Here is a 12,337-nt window from a genome sequence, read left to right on the forward strand (position 1 = left end):
ATTGTACAGGTAACTATAAAACTTGCAACCCAACATGACTTACCTTGGAAAAATTTATAAACAATATATGCAACAAAACTATAAAGACAGTTATTACAAAATGCATGTAAAAATACTGTTATAACTTAAACTACATAAAGCTCCTTAAAGCCTTACCCTCTCTGAATTCCACCATAGCTTTGAGTGTCCTGGAATCAGCTAAAGCCATCAACCAGAATAACTTAGTCCGACCACATCCTTCGTGGAGGTCAACTTTAATGGCTTCCTCCTCTTCCTTAAATACCTGTAAAGTAACAGAATAAGTGGTAATTTCTTATAAATTCTACCCTTATACTTAAAGGAAAGATAAATATGATCAGTCTTTTGATTCTTGTTTATTCATAGGTGGGTCAAATGGGGCCCTAGCCCCCCCCCCCCCCCCCCTTTTGTAAATTTGGTTGCTTATAAAGGGAATCATTGAAGCATGACTGGAGCAGCCCCCCCCCCCCCCCCCCCACTTTATAAAATAAATTCTTTTAGATGATTTTCTTCTCTTTAATAGATACAACCTTGCAAGGGCTGTAAATCAGTCAAGGTCATTCAAAACTCCTATCTTCTTTCATAGATATTTAATGTAATCATTTTACACTTACCAATATCACTGCAACAGATACACATTTCGGCAATTAAAGTCTTTTCAGTGATGTTGATGCCAAAGAAGTTTGAAAAAAAAAATAATACTAAAACTTATATAAACTGATATAACTGCAAAAAGAATGTGTAGCCAAAGTGCCTTAATCTGGTATCCCTGACTGGTACTAACCTGTCTCTGATGATTTCTGTTTTTCCTGGGTAAATGTAAATATCTATCACAGTCAGCACACAAGTTACCACATTCTGTACATAGTATTATGGCTTGTGTCTCTCCGTCATCGTGATTGTCACAGGTCGGCTGAAATAAAATTGAAATAATGTCAACAAGAATTACGTTTTTTCAATTGCAGCAACAAACTTTACATTTTTTAAATTTTATACAGCAGTCATCAGCAGCTGTGAAATCCCTTTAAAATTTATTCATATTAGAAACAGCAATACATGTTATCAATAATTTAAAAGTAAAATGTAAAACACACACAAGAAGGTACATGAAGTGCTTAAAAGTTCTGTGAAATTTTTTTATTCAATGGGCCACAACTCTACACCAGAGATAAAATTGTTATGATCAATTTATTTTGAAAAAGTATATGTCATAATTTTAGGAACTACTTACCCTAGGTTGTCCATGTTGACCATTAGGGCTACTGACCCACTGACCAGAGGTCAATCGTTCTACATGGTCTTGGTCCAGTACACAAAGAGATGACAAGGACAACCACATCTGTAAAACAAGCAAAATGAGTTATTATTTGAAATAAGATATCTCAAGGAATGTTCTGTTAATAACTTTATTATTCTTAAAATTCAAATTTTATTATTTCTAGGACTATATCTGTTCACAATGTTTTTTTATCCATTTTTTCTTATTCTTAATTCTAATCTTTTGTAAATTTACAGGTAGAAAATTTTCATAATTTTATCTCAATCCAGAAATTTACAAAATTAAACTACCAAAATTCCTGACTTTACAGAAATGTGACAGATTTTTAATAAAACAAAGGAAGTTTTAAACAACACGTAATTTACAATATAACAAGATAAGAAGAAAAAGGCCAAATATATCTTTTCATTATTTTAATTAAATATTCATTAAATACTTGTAAAATATCCTATATAACTTACAGTAGGTGTTTTAACACATGTCTGAGGAGCTCTAACATTTTCATCTAACTTAGTCAATGCTAATATAGCTTCTGCTACTGCTGCTTTGGTAACTGTTGCCCAGGTTTCTGACAATAAACCCTGAAATAATACAATTTAACATTTTATAATAAAGTACACACAGCTGATATTTTGATTTTAGAGAAACGAAACTATTAATTTTTTGGTTTTCATTTTTGTTTTTATTTATTTTGGAATTTCGATTTGTTTTGGCATTAATCATCACTGAATAGACATTTATAGTTAAAATGCACATCTGGTGCAGTAAAATCAATACCTTTAATGTTATTTGCATATCAAGACATAAATACCAAGACGGTTAAAAGAACCCTAATTCATCATTAATTCCCCCACATGAAATTTCGTAATAAACTCCAGTTAAAACTTGCATATAAAAGAATTAAGTTCAAATGAATCCTTTTCAAAAAGTGCAGATTTTCACTATTACTAACCATGTCACAAGTACCACATTATTACAAACAATATGTCTACCCTTGGAATAATCAAACATTAAAAAGACAATTATCTTACAGAGGCCATGTCTTGTATAAGACTGATAATCTTATTTGCCATGGCAGAATCCATCTTCCCTCTCATCCACCATCTTGAACCAGTAGAACTACAAAATATGAGTTTATGAATATTATCTTTCATGGATTGCTGCATTCTGATTTTGTTTTTTTCAGTAAAATATACTTGCTTTTCATGTTGTTTTTACTGATCTGATTTTGAGTCATTGCATAAACACCCCATTTTGTTTGTTTATCAATTTACTTGTATTTCGGTGTTAATTCATTATGTCAATTTGTAATAAATTCCATAGCTTAAAAATCCCATATTTTCCAGGAAAAATTATCAGATTTAATGATCAAACTGGCCATGAGATAGAATGTACTCTCAAATTTTGCTGAATTGGAGAATTAAAAGTGAGTAATATAAGAGCTCCAATGCAAACTGTGAAAATTGCTGTCCTGTAATGGTTGACAAAACAGGAATAAGATGTGGTACATTTACCTTGCAGATTTACTATCTAGTTGACATTCAGACAAGGTCATACTAGTGACCCCTTTCTGTGGACCGCTGGCTTTGATTTTGGTCTGGACGGTCAAAGCTTTACCGATACAAGCCAGTAACACGTCCAGGATTCCTGGTTTGTTGACATCATAGACCTCATTCTCATCCTCTCTACTGGCCAGACTAACAATACTATACTCTGATGGAGGAAGGTTAGGGACAGACAGAATACTGGCTAAGGTCAAAGGTTTGGCCTCTGGCAAGACTCTACGCAAGACAGATATAACCTGTATAAAACAATAAAGAGGTTGTTACTAATTACACATATCTTACATAATCTATGTACTGATAGTGTTCTATAAAACATCTCATAAAAATAAAGTATATATACCAATACACATAATTAACAGCGCCTGGTGATTTTTCATAGCCTGACCGGTTTCTGTCCAAAAAGGACCTTTATCAGAGGAAGAATGGTGGAATAATGTTTGCACCCTATTTATATAGATATGGTAACTGGCGGTTCAGATTAGTAGACTTAACGAAAGCTCCATTTGGAGTAATTGTGTTTAGAGACTACTTATGTCAGTACACCTTTCCTATATTCCATAAAACATCTCATTAGACATTAACGTAAGTGTTATAATTTCTGATAATGCTACTTCAACTTATAGTCCAGTCAATCTAGTATAAATTTGACCCTAACCCGAAAGTAATTGCAACAGATGATTTTTAAGTTTTAATCTTTAGCATTATACCCCAAATATACACAGAAAAAAGTCCCATAAAATCTAACTTGAGGAAGACTAAAAAAATTACCATTTAAAATTCCTATGGAGATTTGCATTGAAAAGGGAGATAACTCTTGCAAAAAAGGCAGAAATATCAATAAAAATTGATACAAAATTATAACTTTACCGCTTCTATTTATCAGAATGTATTGATTCTTGATTTTTTAGCGGTCTTTAGAGTATAACAAACAACTCTAAAGGTGTTTTCATATCTTTTGTCAAGCTATAATCTAGATTTTGTAATTCATTAGTTGACCATTTATTGAACTTTTCAACATGTCAAGGTAAAGAATCTCAAATTTAATCAAAATAATTAAGCATGTTTTCTTCTTTTTGTGGTTTAAAGCTTCTTTAGATAAGTAAGTTGCTGAAAAGAATATAATATAGAGATATAAACAATACCAAATTTTCACATTATTTTTTCAAAAAGGTCACAAAGCTTCAAATTTGCAATTTCTTTAATGAAAAATGCATGAAAAAAAAAAACTACCCATAACACTTCGGTTTTGTACATTTCATGAGCAGGAGATTATATAATTTAGTAAAATACAAACTTATAACCCCATCAAAGTATCATACTTTACATAAATTTCAAGAAAAACAACCAAAAACTGACCAAAAAAAGACTCATTTTTTGCAAGAGTTATCTCCCTTCCAATGTTAATTTCCAAAGGAAACTAAAAAATGCTGATTTTAAGTTTTCCTGAAGTTAGATTTTATGGGACTTTTTTCTGTGTATATAAATGGCATTATGCTTTAGATTAAAACTTAAACATTTTCAGTTGCAATTAGTTTGAGGTTAAATCTTAGTTTGACTGGACTATTAGGTGAGCATTGCAAAAATAAGATCTCACATTCTGAATTTGATACATGTATTTTTTGTTTTCTTCAATTGGTTTAATTAACCATTCATTTTTGTCCATTCTTAAAAAATCCCAATAATTTCTGAATTTACAGTATTGACATTAATTTAAAAAAAAAATTATTTGTTTATATGAAATTCGCATATTTTAGGTGTCATAAAATATCTCATAAAAGCTGCTTTTTCATTCATGTTACTATTTGTTTTGACCTTGAATATATCAAATCTTTAAGTCCAGTACACAGTACAATTTTGGTTTTTATGGAGTCAGTATTTGTATGGTTATGATACCAAGTCTGATATTAAGGGCATACGATACAGTTTTGATCCTGTATTTACAAGTTCATGAAAATTTGCATATAGGCTATTTTTTACCTGATTAAATCAAATATGTAATAAAAAATATACCTTCATGTGCTACTTTTTGAGTAAAATGAGGTCGAAATTTTGTATATTTGCTCCAAATTTAGATTTGTGGCCGTAATTTCTTTTTCGAAAGAAAGACATAACTTTTTTGTTATAAAAGATAAAAACAATTTGTTTTTTGTGAAATAATCGGTAATTTCTGTATTTTATAAATATCTTTAAAAACTATGCATTTTTTTAATCAGAAATTACTCATATTTATCAAATGTTCATGAATTGAGGAAAAACGTATTTTTTTACTGCATGTTTATCACAATTAAAAAAAAATCCTCTATTTACAGTTTTATAAAATTTGGGTCACAAAATCTCCCTGCAAAATGAAACCAAATGCCGTTTTGAAAAATTGGGGTCCATGAACTCGTTTTCAAATTAAATCAGTTTGAATGATGAAAATCAGTCGAAAAATGCATCATTTCCCGATATGTCACAGTTTGACGTCGCGAAAATAACAAATTACGTTAGCAACGTCATAACCTTCTCTGTAACTGTATCGTATGCCCTTAAAAGGGGAGTGTGTTGTTATTATTTGTAGGTATTGTTCTTCAGTTAACTTTTCAACATTTTTTCATTTTAATACATGTATCTTAGAACTGATAATATTTTTTTTTTTTACTTGTCTTTGTATCCTAGGAGTTCCGGTGTGTAACAAGCTAAACAGGTCCTGTAACAGGGGATACTGTTGTGCCAGGTAAGTTCTTCCTACTCCAGAACCACTTAAAGCTAATACCATGGATAAGAGCTCAAAACAATAGGCATCCTGGTCACTGTCAAATGAAACATTTAATTAAGTTATGCACATACATTTAAATCTCAAATATAAACATAAACTTCTTAAAACATTCATATCTATAAAAGTATTTGGGTTTATTATTTGTGGTGAAAAAATATAACTGCAAATATATAAAACCTTTTTAGATACAAAACTGTATTTGAGAATATATTTTATTCATTAAAAAATCCTATAATATCCAAGGATTGATCAAATAATGACAAATTCATACCTTTACCATGCTTTTATATAAATTAATCCTTAACTTAGAAAGAAGTAAATTTTATCATGGAGATAAGAGCTATTGCTTTAACATGTTTCAATTTAACAGATTCCTCTCCATAATAGTGAGATATGCGAGATATAAATAATTAAAAACTGTTTTAACACTCTTATACAAACATACCTATTTTCAGAAAGTGTAGGAGTTTTACCAGTCAGTGAGCTCTCCCATTCTTCTCTTATCTTTGAAGTTTCCTTTCTTATTCCTTGTACTATGTGTGAGCAAACCTTTCGAGTAAAAAAAAATCATATTTATAAAAGATAAGATATTTGAATTTTGAATAAATATCTATTGTAACAATCATTAATAGAAAGTTAAAACTACACTAAACAATGAAATTAACTTTCAGTGTTGCAGCTGATTCAGCCATTTATAGTATTTTGTTGTATTCATGTAGTGAGAGGTTAAGATAGCTATAAAACCCTTTTCCACATAAGAAAATGTCTGTACCAAGTCAGGAATATGACAGTTGTTATCAGTTTGGTTGATGTGTTTAAGCTTTTAATTTTGCCATTTGATTCACGACCTTCTGTTTTAAATTTTCCTCAGATATCGGTATTTATGTTGTTTTACTTGATTCTGATGTCATCAGTTCGTTGAATATTATAATGTTTGGGTTTTTTCTGATTTACAAAAGTGTTTTTGGTTGAAATACTCATTGAGATCATGATCATACCTGTTTCTGTAGGTGTGACAGTTTACTCCTACTGAAGAGTATTCCCACCATATGTTCCTTGAGATCATGGTCACCATCCATACTGTCTGCAGGTTCTAATGATTTCTTTCTCTCTTCACTGTCAGCCTCTTTGTCAACTATTAGTTTACCAAATACCTAAAATAAAGTAAAAGATATTCAACAGGTTCTGTAACATACTGTGAAGAATATTTTTTCATATCTTGTCAATTTCGTGTACTCTGAAATATTTCTGTTGTGAATTTTTTTTACAACACAGTGTAGCGTTTTTACTGTGTTCATTTATTACTAAAAAGGGAATGTTCATACAGTAACAATGCACAAGATGTGGATTGCATATAATTGGTTCTAAAGAAATAATTTAGATAAAGTTTTGACTGGAATTTTAGTGCTGCTCGAATCCATTTTCATAAATTTGTGAACCTTTTTTGGAAGGAATGCCTTCATAATTGTCTCAGCATTATGAATGAATCTGATTTGCAAGTTCCAAATAATATCTACAGCACATTTTTCATCACTTTTATCTCTTTTACTAGTTTCATTTTTTCTTTGTTTTGGAGTCTGCCTTGATTTGAATTTCAAATCAAAGAAGTTTTGTACACTTGGAACTTGGAAAGTTGTGACTGAGGGTAACTTTGTTGTTATTATTTTTTGTATACCATTGTATTTACAAAGCTAATCGGAATTTATTAATGCAATTATGTATTCCATGATAATATTTCTTCAAAATTGTACCTAATATTTTTTGTCAGAGGAACAAATATCTCACTTGAAAACCATCTGCTATAAAGGATTATTTCATACCTGTGATGTTAGCATCCTGAAAACCCTCAGTGTTTCAGTCTCACAGTTCTCTTGTTGTAAATCTAGTGCACTCTTCTTTACAGAGAGGTAAATATTCTCTCCTTCCATCTCACCAAGGACCTTCACCTGTCTGACCCTTAAATTATGGTCAGGACCCTTCATTTCAAGGTGGACACATCTACATTTGGGTTCTGGTATGTGACAACTGAGCCATCCTGTAAATCTTGTGTCCACATCAACCTAAAACATTGTATTATTAGTATGGCGTTCATTATCGCTGATGTAGTATATATTTGTTTAGGGGCCAGCTGAAGGACACCTCAGGGTGCAGGAATTTCTCGCTACATTGAAGACCTGTTGGTGCCCTTCTGCTGTTGTTTTTACTATGGTCAGATTGTTGTCTCTTTGACACATTCCCCATTTCCATTCTCAATTTTATTGAATGTTTCATTTATGTTCAAACAGATTTTAAACCTTTCAATTTTCAATTCACACAAAAAACACACATTGCTTTTGAACATATTCAAATTGAGAAGCACAATATGGAGCTGTCGTCTGCTTTGAAGAACGGCAAATTTAGCTGGTTAATCAAAATATATTCTGTGTCAAGTCTACTTCAAAGTTTGACATAAAAAGTCAATACTCAAGTTTTTATGCTTTAAAAACAATTCATCACTATGAGTAGTTTTACAAGTCAGTCGTGGAATTGTTACAGGGACACCCGTACTTCTGTAAGCAACTTCTCAATGTTAGAAAGAACTTTGTAAGATTTTCACTCAATAAATTTGGTTCAGAATAAAAATTAATCAAATGTAGCAGTTTCAAAAGCAACTTATCCATACAGTTCATTTACTGGGGCAGGTTCATTTGAGTAGTTTTTGAAAGATGTATCTGATCATCTCACATACAAGTTTGCTAAAGTGCATACCTGCCAACTGTCACTATTTGCGGGGGATTTCCCCCATGGAGGCTCCCAAATTGAAATTTTGAAAGAGCAATTTTGTCCACAATTAAAACAAAACAATTAAATTTACACTGACTATAGGCTTATAAAAGTATGAAGAAGCCAAAAAACAACATTAGAATGTATTTGTAGGCCCCCATGAAGGTTTTTTAGTACTATGTCAGCCATCTTGCACGCAAAACCCCCATGGCCATTTTGAAAAGTTGGCAGGTATGAAAGTGTGAAAATTAAAACCTTACCTGTTCTAGTTTTGTTAAATCATCTGCACTAGGTCCTGCATTGATTGTTATCGATGCTACTTTATTCTGGAAAAGAAAATAAGCTGTCTCTTTGAGAAAAGGTTATATGTGCATAAAACCCTAAGATTAAAGAGTGTTTGGCTAAGAAATAAGATTATCATTCATACACAAATCCAAAAAAGTTACAGTTTTTAATAAATGTCTCAGTCAGTTATGAAGTATTTTACATTATATTTGTTACCTGGCAATCCAAATGTAAAATTATTCAAAATACTTCTTTTTATGAAATGATACAAATTTGATATCAAAATACTGATATCTATAATAACTTGTGCAAGTCTGTATGTGACGTAAATACAACTAACTAAACAACTGGATCATGAAACACTTACTCTTTTGGAGAATCTGAAATCACCTTGTGTGTTGGTGGGGTAAGTATTGCTCTGTATGTAGTTTTCCATATTGTAAACTATTGCTGCCTTTTCGTCATTTTTCATTTTTTGCCATGGCATTGTCAGTTTGTTTTTAACTTATGACTTCAATATCCCTTTGGCTTCTTTCAGCTATTTTATTTGAAGTGATTTATACAAAATTAAAGGACATCTTTATATGCCACAATATTTCAATAATACTTTCATTTACATATCTCTGTAATTAAATCCACTATAACAGGGTGAGTTCAGTGACAATTTTGTTCATTGGTTTGTAGGTATGTTAATTCTGCCAAAAACATTAAATTAATGGAAAATATTAACAAAAAATTTAGCTAAAATACAAATGATGCTTTTTGCAGGGGTCATAGCTGCATAAATTTTAAGGGAAGGTGCAAATAAAATAAAAAATTATCACGAGTATTTCTATGCAAAATTTGTAATTTTTTGGCCTGATTTCAAAAATGCCCAAAATTTAGGGCCAATTATAACCCTTTGTGTACCTTCTCCTTTGTGCCATTAATTTCTATACTAAATCCATTTTCCATTCATACTTACTGCTAGATCTCTGGTGTTGTCTATATGAATATAGATTACTTTTGGGAAGGCCTTCATAAAACATGTGATGGTAACTGATTTAGTTTTATTCCTGTCCTCGTCTCCACTCTCCCAGAATGTTTCAGTTGAGTTATCTAGATAAAAACAAAGAAACATTAAGAAAACAAAAATGTGTTCCTAGTTCACAAATGCCCCATCCACACTTCCGTTTTCTATGTTCAGTGGACCCTGAAATTTGGGTCAAAACTCTAATTTGGCATTAAAATTAGAAAGATCATATCATAGGGAACATGGACAGATGACAAGGGAACATGGACAGACAAAAGAATGAACAGACCAACCATTTAATGAATGGACGGATGGACAGACAAAGAGACGCACACACCAGGAAACATAATGCCCATAAATGGGGCATAATAAACGGGGAATGTGTCCATAATCCACAGGTGATGCCCCCACTTGTATATCATATAAAGGGACATTAAAGAACAGCAAAAGTGATGCTACCAAAATGTGTTTCTGATCTGAGTTTTGTAGAACTTAATATTATGTATAAGTTTCAAATCATTTGTTTGAGGTTAACTTAAGTTGGAGAACAGAAACTACAATTTCTCAATTTGTAAAGGGGCATAACTCTAGTAGAACAGTAAAAGTGACACCATCAAAAATCAAACTTGATCTGTATACAGGTGTCAAATTTAAGTTTTTTTGTGTACCGGTAATAGCCAGTCAGACCAGTGGACTGTTAATCTACTGGCCCAGCTCCAAATCTATTGGTCCTGCATAAATGACATTCATTTGACTAACACTAATATATATGATAGATGTTTACTTTTATTTTCATGCTTTATTTTACATAGAGAGTCTTGATTCTGATTTTGATAAAGGCTTTTATAATCTCAATGATTTTCTTTATCAAAATCAGGATCAAGGACAGAAAAATGTCAACATTGTCTTCCACACAATCCTCACAATGACCATAGGTGCCTGACTGGGTCGTCTGGAGGGCTGTCCAGAAATGTTCACAATCTTTTACTCAGGATTTTTTAGGACGTTTTCCTTTGTCAATTTCACAACTTAATTACAATCTTCCTTAAGTTTGAATGTCACTTATTCAATTTTTTTGTCTGGTGGATTAACTCCTTCCAAATTGTTACAGAAATAGTAATTGATTTCACAGATAATTTTTGGTGTGAACAATCTGAGATTACAATGCAATTAGAGATTTTTATCGACAAATTACCACTGGTCCACCAGACCACTAGCTAACAAAATCTACCGGTCTGAAACAAATTCTACTGGTCTTGTATCACCTTACCAGTGCTAATTTTGACCCCTGTGTATATTGTGGTAATAAGCATTGTGTATAAATTTCATAACATTTGGTAGTGGCAAACTTAAGTTAGAAAAAATGTTAAAAGCTCATCTTTATCTACCTTATTTAAAAAGGGGCACTATATAACAGCTTACCTGTAAGACTGGATATCATTGCCTGTCTACTAGAAACCTTGATATCAGCTGAAGGTGTCAAATCTTTGAGGTTACATATGGTGTAAGTAGCCTATTAAATAAAAATAATGTAATTGTCAAATCAAGATATTGATTTGCTGATTGATTGATTGGTGTTAAATGCCACTTTTAGCACTGTTGTGCTATTTTGTTGCAGCCAACTTTTATTGGTGGAAGAAGCAAGAGTACTTTGAGAGAACCATCTGGCTTCAGTAGTCAATTAAGATTGGAGTTATGCCCCTACAACAAGCCAGATTCAATCTCACAACCTTGATGTGGACAGGCTAGTGATACAGTAGTTTTAAAAATGATAAACTGAAAAGATCACTTGGCCAATGAGGCCCAAAAACAAAAATATTTATAGCATATTTTATAAAGCTTATAGAAAGATTTCTGATTTTATTCAGATTATTCAAAGCCTATACAAATAACTAATATAAAATCAGAACCAAAAAAGTTTTGAAAAAGTTTTTGGAAGAGGTTTTATATGTACATTACTGAATACTAAGTAAATAACAAATATAAACATAGGTCTTTACCTTCTTTTTTTTTTAATTTTCAACTATTTGTCAATGACATTTGAATAAAATACAGGAAACAAATTTGATTGCTTGTCAATTACTGATAGACAAATGGTATATACACTTTCAACTTTCAACAAGGCTTTGCTTGGTTGCTATGTTTTTTTTTGTTTTTTTTGTGTTTTGGGTAGCTGTCTCAATGATATATGACAAACATTATCTTCAATTTAAACACATTATGATTTTATATGTTATTTGACCATGGCCTCCCATGTTAAAGACATTCCATTGCCACTCAGGTATATAAATACAGATATATAAGTGTAAGCATGCCAACACCACAAAGGTAAATATCTATTATCAAACTGTGGTCAAATTTTTGGAATCCAATAATATAAATAGCACCACTTGTTTCATTACATTCTTTAAATCTTATGTTATTTGTCATTTCAGAGTTTTTAATAAATCAATCCAGAAACTGTTTTTGTTTAAATGATGAAACTACTATACCTAATATTCTATAAGCTGTATTGCTTCTGAATGAAGTATTATTATTATATTTTAATAGGAAGAAGTGGTGCATTATTATGTTGATGAGTATATATCAACATAAATTTTCTAGACAAAAGTACCATAAGAATTTTAGTCTTAAAAATTTAATAATCTACATCTGTG

At 31.3% G+C, this 12,337-nt stretch overlaps 1 protein-coding gene across 7 annotated transcripts in view; it reads right to left on the reverse strand.

The window, feature by feature from the left end:
* Positions 1-12,337, reverse strand: part of LOC134697352 (E3 ubiquitin-protein ligase MYCBP2-like) — a 91,118-nt gene that overhangs the window by 12,735 nt on the left and 66,046 nt on the right. For all 7 annotated transcript variants that reach the window (XM_063559571.1, XM_063559573.1, XM_063559576.1 and 4 more), the window contains 13 exons: positions 11,103-11,193; positions 9,633-9,766; positions 8,644-8,709; positions 7,441-7,680; positions 6,619-6,774; positions 6,066-6,169; positions 5,504-5,654; positions 2,812-3,098; positions 2,329-2,416; positions 1,759-1,878; positions 1,250-1,357; positions 803-931; positions 157-283 (listed from right to left, as the gene is read on the reverse strand). In XM_063559571.1, the coding sequence (XP_063415641.1) occupies positions 157-283; positions 803-931; positions 1,250-1,357; positions 1,759-1,878; positions 2,329-2,416; positions 2,812-3,098; positions 5,504-5,654; positions 6,066-6,169; positions 6,619-6,774; positions 7,441-7,680; positions 8,644-8,709; positions 9,633-9,766; positions 11,103-11,193 (1,801 nt within the window). The remainder of the gene's footprint in view (positions 1-156; positions 284-802; positions 932-1,249; positions 1,358-1,758; positions 1,879-2,328; positions 2,417-2,811; positions 3,099-5,503; positions 5,655-6,065; positions 6,170-6,618; positions 6,775-7,440; positions 7,681-8,643; positions 8,710-9,632; positions 9,767-11,102; positions 11,194-12,337) is intronic.

Source organism: Mytilus trossulus, chromosome 14 (assembly GCF_036588685.1).
Source record: "Mytilus trossulus isolate FHL-02 chromosome 14, PNRI_Mtr1.1.1.hap1, whole genome shotgun sequence".
Classification (NCBI taxonomy): Eukaryota; Metazoa; Mollusca; class Bivalvia; order Mytilida; family Mytilidae; genus Mytilus; species Mytilus trossulus.